Below are 17,913 nucleotides of genomic sequence, written 5' to 3' on the forward strand. Positions count from 1 at the left end.
TTTCCTACAAACTAGCCTGCCTATCCCCTTTGTCTCAAACGGAAATGTTTGAGTTTGAGCTCGATTCGGAGCAAGGGAGGGAGAGATGGTTGCGGGAAAGGTCGAGCGACGTGGAAAACAGCTCTGCGCACAAGAAACACGCAGTATGCAGTTCTCTTCTCACATTCAAGGCAGAACAAGGGCATATAGTCAGAGGGACACACCCAGCGGAAATATGGTGCTGGCAAATGCGACAAACAGCAATACCCAAAAATGGTTCCAAATGATCCTGCAGGCACGGTGCGGAAACTGGCCAGGAAAGTGGAAGAAGACTGTCGAGAACGAAATTACCTGAAATGTACATGACATGAGCGACAGATTCTCATGAAATGTGTTCTCTCAAGCCAGCAAAGTCGGTGCATTTGAGAAAAACAATTAGTAGCGCGCAAAGCTTTACGTTTTCCATGCTTTTTAAAGCAATGTCGGAGCGCCATACAGAACTGACCTCAATGATAGGTAATGTTAATGATTTTTGTTCGTTTTAATCATCAATAAATTACATTTCACTGTATTGCATTTTGCTGGCAAGATGGCGCCGGCGTAGACAAGTCAGGTGACCTTGTTTTTCTCCATCACCAATGCATGATTGTTGGTTCATAAGGGATGCGGAAGTCAATGTAGCCTACCTACACAATTGCAGTAGCTGGTTGGGATATGTGGTGAGACCATTGTCTCAATCGTGCACATGTAATGGCGGCAATGGGGGTCTCTGATGCGACCACTTTTTAATGTGTGAGTGGTTTCGGTGTGTCAATAAATCTTGGTGGCAACAATCCTGCATTCCACACATTCTTGGATATAAAAAAAAACAGGAGTTTGGCTAGGCATAAACCACTATGGCTTACATGTCACCAGATGTTGCCGCAGTTGCATGCTGCTCGTTCTTCATTAGCCTGTGTAGGGAAACCGCGCTTTGAGTTTTCCATGGGTGTAGTGCATAAATGCGTACTTAAATAATTATGAGGCCCAATGCCAAAATGATGTTGGCAGCAGACTCGCCGACACTCACAATGATAAAATGAGGAAGATGTCAAAAACGTCGATTGAAAGGTTTTAAACACCGCACCTGCGTGCGGAATTAGCCCATCATTGAAGGAGTCCATAACCTACTTCAAAATGAAGGCAACATTTTGACAATAATATCTAAATTAATTGCTAAGGAGAATCCTCACTGTTAAGCCAAATTTCATCATTTAGTTGTGGGCTAAGTAAATCCTGATAGACAGAGTTCCATGTTGATGTGTATATACTTTGGATGTCAACTTAAATACTGAACATACAACCAAACATGGTGTAGAAAACCCCACCCAATCTTATAATCGCCTTTTATTGGTGGGTGATCTTTTGTAAATCCTGTCCCCCTTTTTGTTGGCGATTGTAATTGGTCAATGGTGACGACAATCCCAACTCACATTCCCGCCTACCGAGGAGATCAAGTTTGAATGAACAACAGCAGTCTGTTCAAGGAGTAGTAGTTGCAATTTCAGTAAAAAATACTTTTACTTCTGTATACTTGGTTTATAAAATCGGTGGACTAGTTTTCTCAAGATGGATATGAAGAAAAGAATTCATCTAGAATTGCGGAATCGCACGCCATCTGATGTAAGCTAACGTTGAGATCGTATTGTTTGCAATTGTTTTAATGATAGTGTGATATGCAAAGGGTTACAAAGTTTTTTTCGCGAGTTAGCAATGTTGCCATCACCGGAGCAGTTTGTGTTACATTGTTGCTGATATTTATCACCGTAATTGCCGCTCTAGACTTCGTAGCCAACTTAAAACGATTAGAAGGAAGCATGTCTGAAAGTGCAGTTGGTGAGAATGCACCAATACACCTAAATTTCATATCTGTATTTAAAAGGCAAGCGTGAGCCATATTGCCTAATGGTAACTTTGTAGTCCTGAACGCGCCCTTTTCCTTCCCATCAACAAGGCGCATTCATAGCCTCTTTTCAGCTAATTCATTGTCAGTTCTCATACATTTTAACGTTACTATTTTAGCGCATGCATAAGCTACAAAATGTCCTTGATTTTTGTACCCTGGCGATTGCTCGCTCACAACTTATTACGCAGCACAGGCTATACCTATTGGAAATGGTTTGGTAACCGATCAATGGTCTGTCTACGGATTGTTTATCCAAAGATAGGCTAATTCCTAGACTGTCAAATAGACGTGTGTATCGTTCGTTGGGTAGGCTATATTTACCGTGCGTGGTAGACTAGGCCTACTTTTTGTATTTGTTATAATAGCCTAGGTATTAGTAACGTTAAGTGCATAGCCTACACAACTAATTTAAAACCGCAATGAAAAGGTTTTGTCCGTCCTAGGATTTTAGTGCAGGTTATCACGTGTCAAGAAACATCTCTCGGCTCATTCTAAACAATGTGCACATTCAGAGAATATCATGCATTGACAGACTATTGCCGAATAAGAATCAAAAAAGCATGTTAATGTTTTACATTATGGCTCGTTTGGTTGCATAGGCTATACGCATGCTTGGATTCCCACTTGAAAAACGATGAGTTTGACCCTGGTTTCAGTATCAAACAATAGAGAATAATTTTCTGTCAAGCTAAGCACATAAAAACCGACAGGCAATTTCGGGCTGCGGTGCTCCAGTTTCAAGATCTAGGACAAGCCGCCATTTTACCGAGAAACAAAGGCAACGGTTTCTATCGAAGATACCGTGTACATTGCTGTGCGTTCATTTAACACGAACGATAACAACTTTTTCCTGCATACCTTTAAACATATTGCAGTAGGCTACAATCCAAATCGTCAACTCTTTATGAGTAAACCATAATGTAACGGTTGGTTTTCTTGCGCCTGCTGCCAACCCAGCCAACTTCTAATCGGCAGCCCCTCCTACTCGCTTGATGACCCATTGCACGACTCGTAGCAGGTTGTTTTCGCTTTTAGAGCAATGAAAATCGACAAATACACCCACACGTCGATCATAGTGCGTGGTTTACCCCTTATTTAGTCGAATACGTGCATAATTTTCGGGGTTTGGCTCCCACCGGCAGCACAGATGGTCTAATCCAGGGTATAATATCATGCCAATGGTGTCCACTCAGCATAATGTTAATTTCAACCGTGAACAGAAGTTGTTTTCATGCCTAATTTTAATATACCAGAGGTGTCTGTGTTTTGCCTATGAGCTGGTTGGGTTAATTTGTGGGACTACGACAATGGAATACAAGCAGCAGCACCAATTTTAAAATATTAATATTGATCATTGTCCTCTTAGGACACTAATGAGAATCCGGGTGAGTCCTGTGCAAAACATTAGTCTACATTGTGTCCCCAAAATGTGTGAATTGCAGAGGAGTTTACAAGCTATTATCTAAGCTACTATCATATTTATCAGATATGTTTAATGTGAGTTCAATCTAAATGTGTATGCATTACTACATGTACATTCCTGTGAGAAATCTCCATGTATTTACAAAACAGTGATCCGTGGAACAACAAGTTACCTGAAACTACCACCCAGATTCTGACTAATATGTTTAATAAATGATCAATTCATTAAAGCCCAAGCAACACACCATCTGTTATGTAACATTTTCTGCACCAGACCAGTGTCAGAGGAGGCTGGTGGGAGGAGCTATAGCAGGACCGGCTCATTGGAATAGAATAAATGGAACAGAGTCAAACATGTGGATTCCATGTGTTTGATAGCGTTCCGGCCATTCCAATGAGCCCGTCCTCCTATTGCTCCTCCCACCAGCCTCCTATGGTGTCAGATATGGACTTCATGCAGACTCCATTGCTTTGGGACTGTCCTCAAATGGACTGACAGGCATACTGTAGTTAGAGATTTGGAGTAAAGAATCACTTTACGTTTCCTATTCCTCTTGTTTTCCAGGTGAAAGAACTGGTGCTTGATAATTGTCGCTCAAACGAAGGCAAAATTGAGGGCCTCACAGATGAATTTGAAGAGTTGGAATTTCTAAGCACAATCAACGTTGGGCTGACGTCGGTCTCCAACTTGCCGAAGCTGAACAAGCTGAAAAAAGTTGGTTTTCAATTTATTTTTTCCAACAAAGTATTATTGTTGCCATGCTATTACCACTTTGTGCAGTTTGGTGAACATGTGTTTTATGTATGTGCTGTTATGATGACTCTGCTCATACAGTTGTTGCATTATTTTCTCCTCAGCTTGAACTCAGCGACAACAGGATCTCAGGTGGGCTGGAAGTACTGGCGGAGAAATGCCCAAACCTCACACACCTAAACCTCAGTGGCAACAAAATGAAAGACCTCAGCACGCTAGAACCTCTGGTATGCAGCGGGTGTCATGACAACGTAGTAGCTCTGTGTGTTTATATATACTATACTGAACTCTGGTATGCAGCGGGTGTCATGACAACGTAGTAGCTCTGTGTGTTTATATACTATACTGAACTCTGGTATGCAGCGGGTGTCATGACAACATAGTAGCTCTGTGTGTGTTTATACTATACTGAACTCTGGTATGCAGCGGGTGTCATGACAACATAGTAGCTCTGTGTGTGTATATATACTATACTGAACTCTGGTATGCAGCGGGTGTCATGACAACATAGTAGCTCTGTGTGTGTTTATATACTATACTGAACTCTGGTATGCAGCGGGTGTCATGACAACATAGTAGCTCTGTGTGTTTATATATACTATACTGAACTCTGGTATGCAGCGGGTGTCATGACAACATAGTAGCTCTGTGTGTGTATATATACTATACTGAACTCTGGTATGCAGCGGGTGTCATGACAACATAGTAGCTCTGTGTGTTTATATATACTATACTGAACTCTGGTATGCAGCGGGTGTCATGACAACATAGTAGCTCTGTGTGTGTATATATACTATACTGAACTCTTGCCTCAAGGTGCTATTGGGTCTGAAAGGGAACCCTAAATGGACATAACATTGTCCAGAAAATACCTCATTCATCAAATGTACCTCCATAACTTATATGTAAAGCTTTGAGGTAAACCATTAGCAACTAAACCACCATAGTGTATATTTTAATCTAGTTGGAGTTGTCAGTATTAAAGAAAACAAACAAAGCCTAAATATTCATATTTCATCAGCAAGACTTCTCTTCTTTCACAGAAAAAATTAGAGACCCTCAAAAGCTTAGACTTGTTCAACTGTGAGGTGACCAACCTCAACGACTACAGAGACAACGTGTTCAAGCTCCTCCCCCAGTTGACGTACCTCGACGGCTATGACAAAGACGACAAGGAGGCGCCAGATTCGGACGCAGAGGCCTATGTGGAGGGACTGGATGATGATGATGACAGTGATGGTACGATTTAAGACAGATCCATACTATTTAAAATGTTGGTAAATAATATTCTGATTGGGCTGTGATTTGAAAGATGGATATGCACCCATAGAGCTCTGACATGGCCTCTGTGTTTTTCTAATGGTAATTATGTTCATGATGATGTTCAATGTTTCCTTTTGTAACAACGGTATTCTACCAAGTGGCTGCAGTGAATGAGTTGCATTATAACTATTGTAACTTTGTAGTGGCCCTTATGCATTTTTTGATCACCTTAATAGGCTAATTCTATTTTCAACTGCAGAGGTAGACGAGGAGGAGGAGGAGGATGAGGATGAAGACGCCCCACCAAGAAAAGAGGATGATGACGATGAGGAAGAAGAGGAAGAGGAGGACCTAAGTGGAGAGGTGAGACTTTGAGGATGGGGCTGCAATGATACTTTTATCTTGATCGACGCCTGCATGATAAGTTCAATGATTTACAATAAAAAATAAATGAAAAAAGGCCCACACAAAATGATCTTATACCTACCTTAAAGTGATGCAGACTGGGCTGATGTTTTCTAAACCAGCAAATACCTGGTCGCCCCCCCCCCCCCAAGGTGCATCTCAACCACTGCACTGTGACATCATTATTTGAATATGACCCAGGGCACATGACAAGGGAGATTTTGATCTGCATTTGTCTCCTCTTAGGAGGAAGAGGAGGAGTTGGACGGCAAGGAGAGTGATGAGGATAATGAAGGTGAGTGTGGTGGAATCTCACTGCTGTCACCAAATGCGCATGGTCACAATATCGTGTGTAGCTTTAATGTTGGGACTGATTTTTAAAATAACACGTCTACTTAAACCATACTGAATGCTTTCCTGTTGAACGTGACCATTGACTTTTGTTTTCCTAGAAGAGGAGCGAGGTCTGAAGAGGAAAAGGGATCTAGACGAGGAAGCAGAGGAGGAGGAAGACGACTGACGATGTGCTCACCACCAAGCTATGTTCTGATCAGACTGTTTTAACCTTGTATTCCCTGTCCCCTCCCACCCCTCTGTATTTGTCCGTTGTCATATATTGCAGTAGGCATGGGTAGTGTCATGGGCCAGCTGGGTAAAGGGTTGGTGTAAGGAAACAAGTTTGATTATTTTTGTCTTATATATTTTGTTGTACTTTTTGATTCCTTGTATTCTACTCATATCTGTCCCCTGCAAACCACTGGAAGGGCAGAAGAGAACATTTCGTAAAAGTCCAATATTATTAGCTCTAACCTTTGTAAAGGTTTTGTTTTCTCAGTGATATTGATACCTTCTGTGTAAACAGATTTCTGATGATGATTTATGTATTTAAAGAGACAAACTACCAAAAAACCTTTTAGAAATGCATGTCTGAAATAGATTTTAAAGTCGACTACTGGATTTCAAGTATGACAGTTTCCTATACCCTTTTCTTATTCAGTGTCTTTTTCTTTCAGTGTACATTAAGCGTTTTGTGGTGTCGTCCGTATATCATTACATGTGCTGTTTTCATTATGGAAAGGGTGTTTAAACATTCATAGAGTGGCCTGTATACAGGCCATCTTTTAAACACAGTAAAGAATGTCTGCCCTTGTCAGAATGTTTCTCCTTAACCCCTAGCTTTGATAGTTCGGAAATTACGTGTTATTTGTAAATACTGACCAAATCTATTTTTTTTCTATTACTCTTTGATAATGGCAGACATTTACACTTAATTAATTGTAACGATGAACTGTAGTAAGATATTGAGTATCTGTGCAGCCGTATCTAAAGTAGACTAATTGAATCTGGTACACGATTTCCATTTTCACCAAATTATATTCACAGAAATACTCACTGAATCCAAATTTGTTATTGCTGTCCAACTCTTCAAATCCATATTCGTTCCCCACCTATATAATACACCGCTGGGCAATGTGCAAAGAAAACACCTTTTGCATTTTCTTTTCTTAAACCATAGGGCAATTCATGGTCAGATAGGCCTACCTCAGTCATGTTCCCCTTACATGTTTAACCCACTGTCATCAAAGCTAATACCTTACCATGAGACAAACTTTTGATTTTCTCCCTTTCACTTCAATAAATATTTTTTTTTTATACAAGTTGTGGTTTGTGATCTTTTTGAATTGCTTACATCGTCATCTAATAGTTGACAGCATTTTTGAAAATCCCAGATGCTTGTGCTACGTTGTACCTGCTTCCAAATGTACTGTAGCCTACTACTGACATCATGTGGAGAACCCAGGTAGTTCATGCTAAAAGGGAATGATCTGGTTTATCCACTCATTGTATTAACTTGACAAATTGATATTAGTTGTTGGGACTTGTAGATCAATGAGGTGAAACAGGATGTATTATAGGCTAACTGACACAGTACAATGTTCTGTCTTTCTGAGAGAATTGTCATTCTGCACAGTTTCATCAGCACATAGTACAATTAGGCATTTAGATGGTCGTCGACCAGTATTTACTACACCTATAGGCCATCATCATCATCTCCACCAAATGGTTAGTTATCCTCCCATTCAAACAATACTGCAGCGCTTTTCACTCACTTTGCATACTGCTGCGTCTTCACAGTGAAACACACTGAATCCCCTCCTTTAGGCCACTTGAGACCTCTGTCATTCTCTACGGGCTGACCTGACCTTATCCACCATGTTCACCTTCACTGTTGCCAGACTAGATGCCCACAGGGCGCTGTGCCTATAGTCTGGTGCTAGCCACCCACACCTGTAAGAGCTTAAGGCAACTTCTCCAATGTCCATATGGCACGACAATGAATGCCAGAGGAGTTGGCTAAAGCAAAATGTAACACCTGGCAACCACGCTACTGTACCTACATTTGTTTGCTAGGCGTCTTCATTGGATAGGGACACACTATTGCAGTATAACATTTGAGGGGGGGTCTTTACAAGGTATATGTTAGGGGTAAAGATGTAAATAATTACCTTGTGTAAGTAATATTGCTGTTTCATTCATTTAGTCAGTCAACCCCTGCAGAGTATGTTACCGATTATGACAATATTATGACAATGGTACAAATAATGATTCATCTGTAGAGGTATAGTATAGGTAACCTGATCTACAGTAAGTATCAGAGTCTTAACTTGAGTCGGAATGGATCATGTGGAATACCACAGATTAACAATGTGGGTAACTTTCTTAAATAGAATATTCATAACTGAAAGGTATAAAGACAAATATTGTATTCATATTTCAGTTTGATGTACTGTTACGTACATAACCTAATTTCATGTTGACTAATATTCCAATTTACCAGATTTGAGTATTGTGTCGATTCAATCTAGAAAATACAGGATCTGTTTGAGTATACTTACAAATTGCCACCATTTGGGTGAAAACATAATTCAATCACAAGTGTGTCAGCCATCATTTTCATGACCACGATTTCTCCCAAAGACATGAGATGAATGTTTCTGCATAAAGAGTTAGCTAAAAACATCAAATATAACAAATAAATAGTAACAATAATACATTTTCCAACAAAACTTCTCCTAAAGATAATGACTGAGGCGACAGACAAACTGCCCATTAAGACTACATTTGGGTTGCTGTATGCCAGTCTGAGCCAGAGCTGCAGCTTTTTACAGACAACACATTCTTAGGAGAGATGAAGAAAAAAAACTGTCTTGAAATACACCTCATTCATGTCCCTGTAAAACTCATCATCCACAGTAGTTGGAACAAGTAGAAGACTCTTCCATTGGGAGGTTGAGATGTTGCAGCTTTGCTGTGAGTTGGTTTGCAGTGGATAGGCCATGGGGGAGGATTGGGGTAGAAGGGGGAAGTCAATCTCTTTCCCCAGAGTAGTCTCTGGTGATGGCAGGGTGGAGGTTGGAGGATTTGGGGGTGGCATTTCTGGGTGATGACAAAGGCTTTGCCACGTGGACTCAGAGGGGCATGACATGGCAGGTGGGGTGTGAGGACCCCGGGGATACACTGATGGTGCTCTGCAGTAGGGGGGAGGGGTGTATTGCGACTGATGATGTAATAACTAATCATAATGAAACCAAACCGGATATCAGGATACATCAATCGAAAAGAATTTTAAAAAATCTTATAACAATAAATTACATTACCAGTTGGTTATTATGTTATCAATTGAGGGATTTAACAGTGATGTCAATATGATTACATTATCGATAACAAAAATTGTTACACAAACGTTATAATCAGTCTTTACATTATCCGGTGGCTATTACATTATCAATTGCAACAGGAAGTACAAATGATACACAATGAAAGGGAGGGAGGACGCTGGACGTGGCATGGTGGTGATGGTGGTGCCATAAGCTAGAGGTCAGAGGTCAGACATTGTTTCCAACGGGGATGACGTTCCTCAGGTTGTTGAGTTCCAGCTCCAGCTGGCGTATTTTAACGTCCTTGGTGTTCAGCTCCTCCTTCAGCTTTCTCAGCTCCTCCTGCTGCCTGAAGAACATCCTCAGTAGCTACAGAACAGAACAGAGGGATCAGGGTCACATAGCGTCCTGAAGAACATCCCCAGGAACAACAGAATAGAGGGATCAGGGTCACATAGCAACCTGAAGAACATCCCCAGGAACTACAGAATAAGAGGGATCAGGGTGGCATTAGCAACCTGAAGAACATCCCCAGGAACTACAGAATAGAGGGATCAGGGTCACATAGCAACCTGAAGAACATCCCCAGGAACTACAGAAAAGAGTGGGAACAGGTCCACAAAGATAACAGGCTATAGACCATAGTTTGTAATTGTGCTCAGGAAGTTATTTGAGCATTTGCACCCCATTCCAAGTAGTGTTTAATACACTCACTCACCAACCAACCAACCTTCTTCCCTCTCTTTTCATTTATCCATTCACCCACCCATACCTCCATCCACAGTTATCTGATGAACACACCTCGTCTTCCTCTGTCCTGGGTGGCACGTTTTCCAGCAGGTCAATGCCGTTGACCACCACACCTTTCTTTTCCTTCACCGGTGCCTTGAACACCAGCTGGTTGGGCTTCTGGTAGCCCTTCTTCAGGGACATTAACACTGGGTCTACGCACACACACACACACACACACACACACACACACACACACACACACACACACACACACACACACACACACACACACACACACACACACACACACACACACACACACACACACACACACACACACACACACACACACACACACACACACACACACACACACACACAAACTTCATGAAAATGTGCTACGTACACTACACACACACTATATATTGATGTAAACATTTCCTCTCCCACTACTAGGACTATATCATAAGGTGTACTGAACATTCAAACTAAAGACACATGCACTATACCTCGGTTGATACCACTCAACCAGTCATTGGCTGAGAGGGCAGGCTCGGTCCCGGCCGTCATCGGATAGATGTCCTCCTGGTACGTCTCTGACTGCAACACCAGGAGAGACAGACTGAGAGCATGTTCCAATACTTTAAGATCTCTGTTTCTTCCCAAGGGTGCACATGTTTGTTCCGACCCTGCACTGATTCAACATTCAATCTGATTCAACTGCCCTGGATTAGATGAATGAGGTGTGTTAGTGCAGGGCTGTAACAAATATGTGCACACACCCTAAGGTCTTTCCGGGAATGGATTGAGAAACACTGCTATATGAAGTGAGAGGGAGAAGGGCATCCCCACTGACACTGACCCTCCTTGGTACTATCATGGAGATGGGCTCGATCAGCCCCTTCAGCGTCACCAGCTTGTAGAAGCGAAACGCCTCGCAGGCCGTGACGTCCAGCCCATGCTTAGGCATCACACCTGAGGAGGGAATGGAGGTACCTTAGACATCACCATAGTCCTGCTACTGTATAACATTACCTTAGACATCACCATAGTGATGTTACTGTATAACATTACCTTAGACATTACCATAGTAATGTTACTGTATAACATTACCATAGTCCTGCTACTGTATAACATTACCTTAGACATTACCATAGTCCTGCTACTGTATAACATTACCATAGTCCTGCTACTGTATAACATTACCTTAGACATCACCATAGTGATGTTACTGTATAACATTACCTTAGACATTACCATAGTCCTGCTACTGTATAACATTACCTTAGACATCACCATAGTCCTGCTACTGTATAACATTACCTTAGATATCACCATAGTGATGCTACTGTATAACATTTCCTTAGACATCACCATAGTGATGTTACTGTATAACATTACCTTTCAGACATCACCATCAGTGATGTTACTGTATAACATTACCTTAGATATCACCATAGTGATGTTTACTGTTCTCATACATTACCTTCTCAGACATCACCATAGTGATGTTACTGTATAACATTACCTTCAGACATCACAATAGTGATGTTACTGTATAACATTACCAGTCAGACATTTCCATTGTCCTGCTACTGTATAACATTACCTTAGACATCACCATAGTGATGTTACTGCATAACATTACCTTAGACATCACCATTGTCCTGTTACTGTATAACATTACCTTAGACATCACCATAGTGATGTTACTGTATAACATTACCTTAGACATCACCATAGTGATGTTACTGTATAACATTACCTTAGACATCACCATAGTGATGTTACTGTATAACATTACCTTAGACATCACCATTGTCCTGTTACTGTATAACATTACCTTAGACATCACCATAGTGATGTTACTGCATAACATTACCATAGTCCTGCTACTGTATAACATTACCGTAGACATCACCATAGTGATGTTACTGTATAACATTACCTTAGACATTACCATAGTAATGTTACTGTATAACATTACCATAGTCCTGCTACTGTATAACATTACCTTAGACATCACCATAGTGATGTTACTGCATAACATTACCATAGTCCTGCTACTGTATAACATTACCTTAGACATCGCCATAGTGATGTTACTGTATAACATTACCTTAGACATTACCATTGTCCTGCTACTGTATAACATTACCTTAGACATCACCATAGTGATGTTACTGTATAACATGTATAAAATCATTGATGAGATTTCCATAGATTTTTCAAACATTATTTTTCACTCAGAAAAAGAGCAACAACATTACTGAATGAAAGCTAAGATGTGGCTGAGCAAACAAACCCAAACCCGTTTGGGTCTCTGTTTGTAAGGGTCGGCCCCCGGTGAGTCTGTCACTTACCAAGACCTTTCTGTGGGGCAGGGGAGCGGAACTCCATGAGATACTGCAGGTAGGGCTTCTCTGTGGTGATCTCATAGTAACGGATGTTGCCATCGCCCTGTGAATGGAATGGATGTATTTGTTTGCTATCTGACCCAGATGTCTTCCAATACATTTTCATATATGTTTTACCTTCACTGTTACTGACAGGGGTTGTTGGTGAAACAGAAAGGGAATACCATCATTGAATCAGGGAATGTAAAAATACTATTTAAGAATATTTTTGGTTAACGAGTTAACATTTTGGATACACTATGGTCTCACATCTACTTAAACCAATCAAATGACGTCTCACATCTACCTAAACCAATCAAATGACTAATTTGTCTTTAAAAAAAGATCCACTACATGAGTCCACACTCATGTTCACTGTTCATTGTGTTGTGTAAGGGGTAGTGCTCACCTTTCCTGCCAGGTACAGCATGTGTGTGTCTGCATCATAGAAAGGAAACAGCAGCCCTGAGAGACCGTCTATCTCCTCTTTCTACCATGGGCATAGCATAGGCTTCTCTGTGGGACAACACACACACACACACACACACACACACACACACACACACACACACACACACACACACACACACACACACACACACACACACACACACACACACACACACACACACACACACACACACACACACACACACACACACACACACACACACACACAGGGTTCAGACATTGTTCCTGAACACACACACTTGAGGACACACACAATTCTTAATTGAGGATATACACACAAGTGCAGTTGCACACATACACACACACGCACGCACGCATGTACGCACACACACACACACACACACACACACACACACACACACACACACACACACACACACACACACACACACACACACACACACACACACACACACACACACACACACACACACACACACACCCAAGGGGACACATACAGCCCCACATCCCAGCAGGGGGTCCCCGGCTGCCTCACCTGATCCCACAATGCAATCTGTCTGGTGTTCCACCGGGACACACCTGTCGTCAGCAGCCTCTTCATGTTGCCCAGAAACACCACTCTGTTCACCCTGTGGTTCTTACAGCTGGCGTGCTGGTGGGGAACAATCACACAGAGACTCTACTGTAATGGGGCATTATATTCACTCTAAAGGTGGGGAACAATCACACAGAGACTCTACTGTAATGGGGCATTATATTCACTCTAAAGGTGGGGAACAATCACACAGAGACTCTACTGTAATGGGACATTATATTCACTACTAGAATGTGGGGAACAAACACACAGAGACTACTGGTAATGGGGCATTATATTCACTCTAAATGTGGGGAAAAACACACAGAGACTCTACTGTAATGGGGCATTATATTCACTCTAAATGTGGGGAACAAACACACAGAGACTACTGTAATGGGGCATTATATTCACTCTAAATGTGGAACAAACACACAGAGACTCTACTGTAATGGGGGCATTATATTCACTCTAAATGTGGGGAACAATCACACAGAGACTCTACTGTAATGGGGCATTATATTCACTCTAAATGTGGGGAACAAACACACAGAGACTCTACTGTAATGGGGCATTATATTCACTCTAAATGTGGGGAACAAACACACAGAGACTACTGTAATGGGGCATTATATTCACTCTAAATGTGGGAAACAAACACACAGAAACTCTACTGTAATGGGGCATTATATTCACTCTAAATGTGGGGAACAAACACACAGAGACTACTGTAATGGGGCATTATATTCACTCTAAATGTGGGGAACACACAGAGACTACTGTAATGGGGCATTATATTCACTCTAAATGTGGGGAACAAACACACAGAGACTCTACTGTAATGGGGCATTATATTCACTCTAAATGTGGGGAACAAACACACAGAGACTCTACTGTAATGGGATATTATATTTACTCTAAATGTGGGGAACAATCACACAGATACTCTACCTCAATGGGGCATTATATTCACTCGTTTATATGTACTCTGTAAGGAGGTAAATAGTGAAACCTTATCTCTGTAAAGGAGGTAAATCGTGAAACCTTGTCTCTTCTTGCTAACGAGGCAAATAGTGAAACCTTGTCTCTGTGAACGAGGCAAATAGTGAAACCTTGTCTCTATGATGAAGGTAAATAGTGAAACCTTGTCTCTGTGAAGGAGGTAAATAGTGAAACCTTGTCTCTGTGAAGGAGGTAAATAGTGAAACCTTGTCTCTGTGAAGGAGGTAAATAGTGAAACCTTGTCTCTGTGAAGGAGGTAAATAGTGAAACCTTGTCTCTGTAAAGGAGGCAAATAGTGAAACCTTGTCTCTGTGAAGGAGGCAAATAGTGAAACCTTGTCTCTGTGAAGGAGGCAAATAGTGAAACCTTGTCTCTGTGAAGGAAGCAAATAGTGAAACCTTGTCTCTGTGAAGGAGGTAAATAGTGAAACCTTGTCTCTGTAAAGGAGGTAAATAGTGAAACTTTCTCTGCTCGCTGTAAGACTGACCTGTAAGACTCTCCCGGAGCGCGGCTCGATGACACGCAGCTTCCTGTCTTTACAGCTGGTGGCCAGCAGGCTGCCGTCTGTGTTGAAGGACATACACACGATGACGTCAGAGTGACAGTCGATCATCTTCACCGGCTCACCTATCTCCAGGTTCCAGATCAGGATCTGGATGGGACGGACAGGGAATCATATCAACTGTCAGTTCTGATCTTATCTTAGATCATATCTGATCTTTGAAGAAAAGGGAGTGAAATGGGACAGATTTTCCCTGAACTCCAATAAAAACACATTTTCTTTTAGTTTGTACTATTACAAATAGTTTTGTTACGTTGTGCTATGATGTGCACTAATGAATATGACCCTGTTGTGTATACCTTCCAGTGATCTGTGATGATATGTTATAGTTGTAGCCAGTGATCTGTGGTGATACCTTATAGTCATAGCCAGCGCTGAAGAGGATTCCACTGCTGGTGGGGTGCCACTCGATGAGGCCCACACGCCTGCTGTGTCCATACAGCTCCATCATGGCCTCTGTCATATTTCGCCTCAGCCCTCCCTCTGGGATCTCCCATACTCGTACCTGGCACACACACAAGTGCACACATACACGTGCACACACACACACACACACACACACACACACACACACACACACACACACACACACACACACACACACACACACACACACACACACACACACACACACACACACACACACACACACACACACACACACACACACACGCGCACGTACACATGAACACACACACACACAATTAGCATATATCTCATCTTAAGTAAACAAATTCACAAAATTCATTTGAATTACTGTTTCATTCTTTGTTAGAGTACCTTTGATACTTCAATGTCAACCTAACGTTTAGACCTTTGATACTTTAGCCAGTCATACACTCGTCTCTCTAATGTAATCATGATCCTATTTGTGATCAGATTGACAGTTTGTATGTGTGTATTGAAGATGTTAGCATAGGGAGCTGCTGTGTACTTGATGGAAAATAGACCATATAATCTGTAATGGAGCTCTGTTATGTAGCTCTGTGATGTAGCTCTGTGAGGGAGCTCTGTGAGGGAGCTCTGTGAGGGAGCTCTGTGAGGGAGCTATGTTAGGGAGCTCTGTTAGGGAGCTCTGTGATGGAGCTCTGTGAGGGAGCTATGTTAGGGAGCTCTGTTAGGGAGCTCTGTGATGGAGCTCTGTGAGGGAGCTCTGTTATGTAGCTCTGTGATGTAGCTTTGTGATGGAGCTCTGTGAGGGAGCTCTGTGAGGGAGCTCTGTTAGGGAGCTCTGTGATGTAGCTCTGTGAGGTAGCTTTGTGATGTAGCTCTGTGAGGGAGCTCTGTGAGGGAGCTCTGTTAGGGAGCTCTGTGAGGGTTTACATACACTTAGGTTGGAATCATTAAAACTCGTTTTTCAACCAAAATTGTAGACCTCCACAAGTCTGGTTCATCCTTGGAAGCAATTTCCAAACGTTCATCTGTACAAACAATAGTACGTAAGTATAAACACCATGGGACCACGCAGCTGTCATACCGCTCAGGAAGGAGACACGTTCTGTCTCCTAGAGATGAACATACTTTGCTGCGAAAAGTGCAAATCAAATAAATCCCAGAACAACAGCAAAGGACCTTGTGAAGATGCTGTAGGAAACAGGTACAAAAGTATCTATATCCATAGTAAAACGAGTCCTATATCGACATAACCTGAAAGGCCGCTCAGCAAGGAAGAAGCCACTGCTCCAAAACCGCCATAAAAAAGCAAGACTACAGTTTGCAACTGCACATGGGAACATGTTGGGACTCTTTGGAGAAATGTCCTCTGGTCTGATGAAACAAAAATAGAACTGTTTGGCCATATTGACCATCGTTATGTTTGGAGGAAGGGGAGGCTTGCAAGCCGAAGAACAGCATCCCAACCGTGAAGCACGGGTTGGCAGCATCATGTTGTGGGGGTGATTTGCTGCAGGAGGGACTGGTGCACTTCACAAAATAGATGGCATCATGAGATAGGAAAATGATGTGGATATATTGAAGCAACATCTCAAGACATCAATCAGGAAGTTAAAGCTTTGTCACAAATGGGTCTTCCAAATGGACAATGAACCCAAGCATACTAACAAAGTTGTGGCAAAATGGCTTAAGGACAACAAAGTCAAGGTATTGGAGTGGCCATCACAAAGCCCTGACCTCAAGCCTATAGAAAATTTGTGGGCAGAACTGAAAAACCGTGTGCGAGCAAGGAGGCCTACAAATCTGACTCAGTTACACCAGCTCTGTCAGGAGGAATGGGCCAAAATTCACCCAACTTATTGTGGGAAGCTTGTGGAAGGCTACCCGAAACGTTTGACCCAAGTTAAACAATTTAAAGGCAATGCTACTAAATACAAATTGAGTGTATGTAAACTTCTGACCCACTGGGAATGTGATGAAAGAAATACAAGCTGAAATAAATAATTCTCTCTACTCATCATTCTAACATTTCACATTCTTAAAATAAAGTGGTGATCCTAACTGAACTAAGACAGGGAATTTTTACTAGGATTAAATGTCAGGAATTGTGAAAAACTGAGTTTAAATGTATTTGGCTAAGGTGTATGTTAACTTCCGACTTCAACTGTAGCTGCACAGTCAATGAGTCAGCAGAAACAACAGTTTACTGTGTGTGTGTGTGTGTGTGTGTGTGTATGTGTGCACTTACAGAGGAATCTTCAGAGCAGGAAGCTATAATGTTTTCAAAGAAGGGATTCCATTTGATGTCCAGGACATTGCCTTGGTGGCCACACACTTTGGGGTGGTGGGGGTCGATGCGGCCGGCCTGAAACGGAGGAACAAACATACTGATCAT

At 41.9% G+C, this 17,913-nt stretch overlaps 1 protein-coding gene and 1 pseudogene across 3 annotated transcripts; one reads left to right on the forward strand and one right to left on the reverse strand.

Moving 5' to 3' along the window:
• The first annotated feature begins 1,333 nt into the window (after positions 1-1,333).
• On the forward strand, positions 1,334-7,426 carry LOC139575596 (acidic leucine-rich nuclear phosphoprotein 32 family member A-like). Of its 3 annotated transcripts, none has more exons than XM_071400720.1 (7): positions 1,334-1,641; positions 3,912-4,061; positions 4,205-4,327; positions 5,144-5,339; positions 5,623-5,726; positions 6,015-6,063; positions 6,221-7,426. In XM_071400720.1, the coding sequence occupies exons 1-7, from the start codon at positions 1,588-1,590 to the stop codon at positions 6,286-6,288; spliced, it is 744 nt and encodes a 247-aa protein (XP_071256821.1). In that variant the 5' UTR covers positions 1,334-1,587; the 3' UTR covers positions 6,289-7,426. The 3 variants fall into 3 exon arrangements, with proteins under 3 accessions (XP_071256821.1, XP_071256822.1, XP_071256823.1); XM_071400721.1 differs by having other exon boundaries at positions 1,398-1,641; positions 6,224-7,426; XM_071400722.1 differs by lacking the exon at positions 1,334-1,641 and adding an exon at positions 2,957-3,309.
• A 2,229-nt stretch (positions 7,427-9,655) lies between these two features.
• The window catches only part of LOC139575164 (coronin-2B-like), a 13,418-nt pseudogene continuing 5,160 nt past the window's right edge, over positions 9,656-17,913 (reverse strand).

This window comes from Salvelinus alpinus, chromosome 5 (assembly GCF_045679555.1).
Source record: "Salvelinus alpinus chromosome 5, SLU_Salpinus.1, whole genome shotgun sequence".
Classification (NCBI taxonomy): domain Eukaryota; kingdom Metazoa; phylum Chordata; class Actinopteri; order Salmoniformes; family Salmonidae; genus Salvelinus; species Salvelinus alpinus.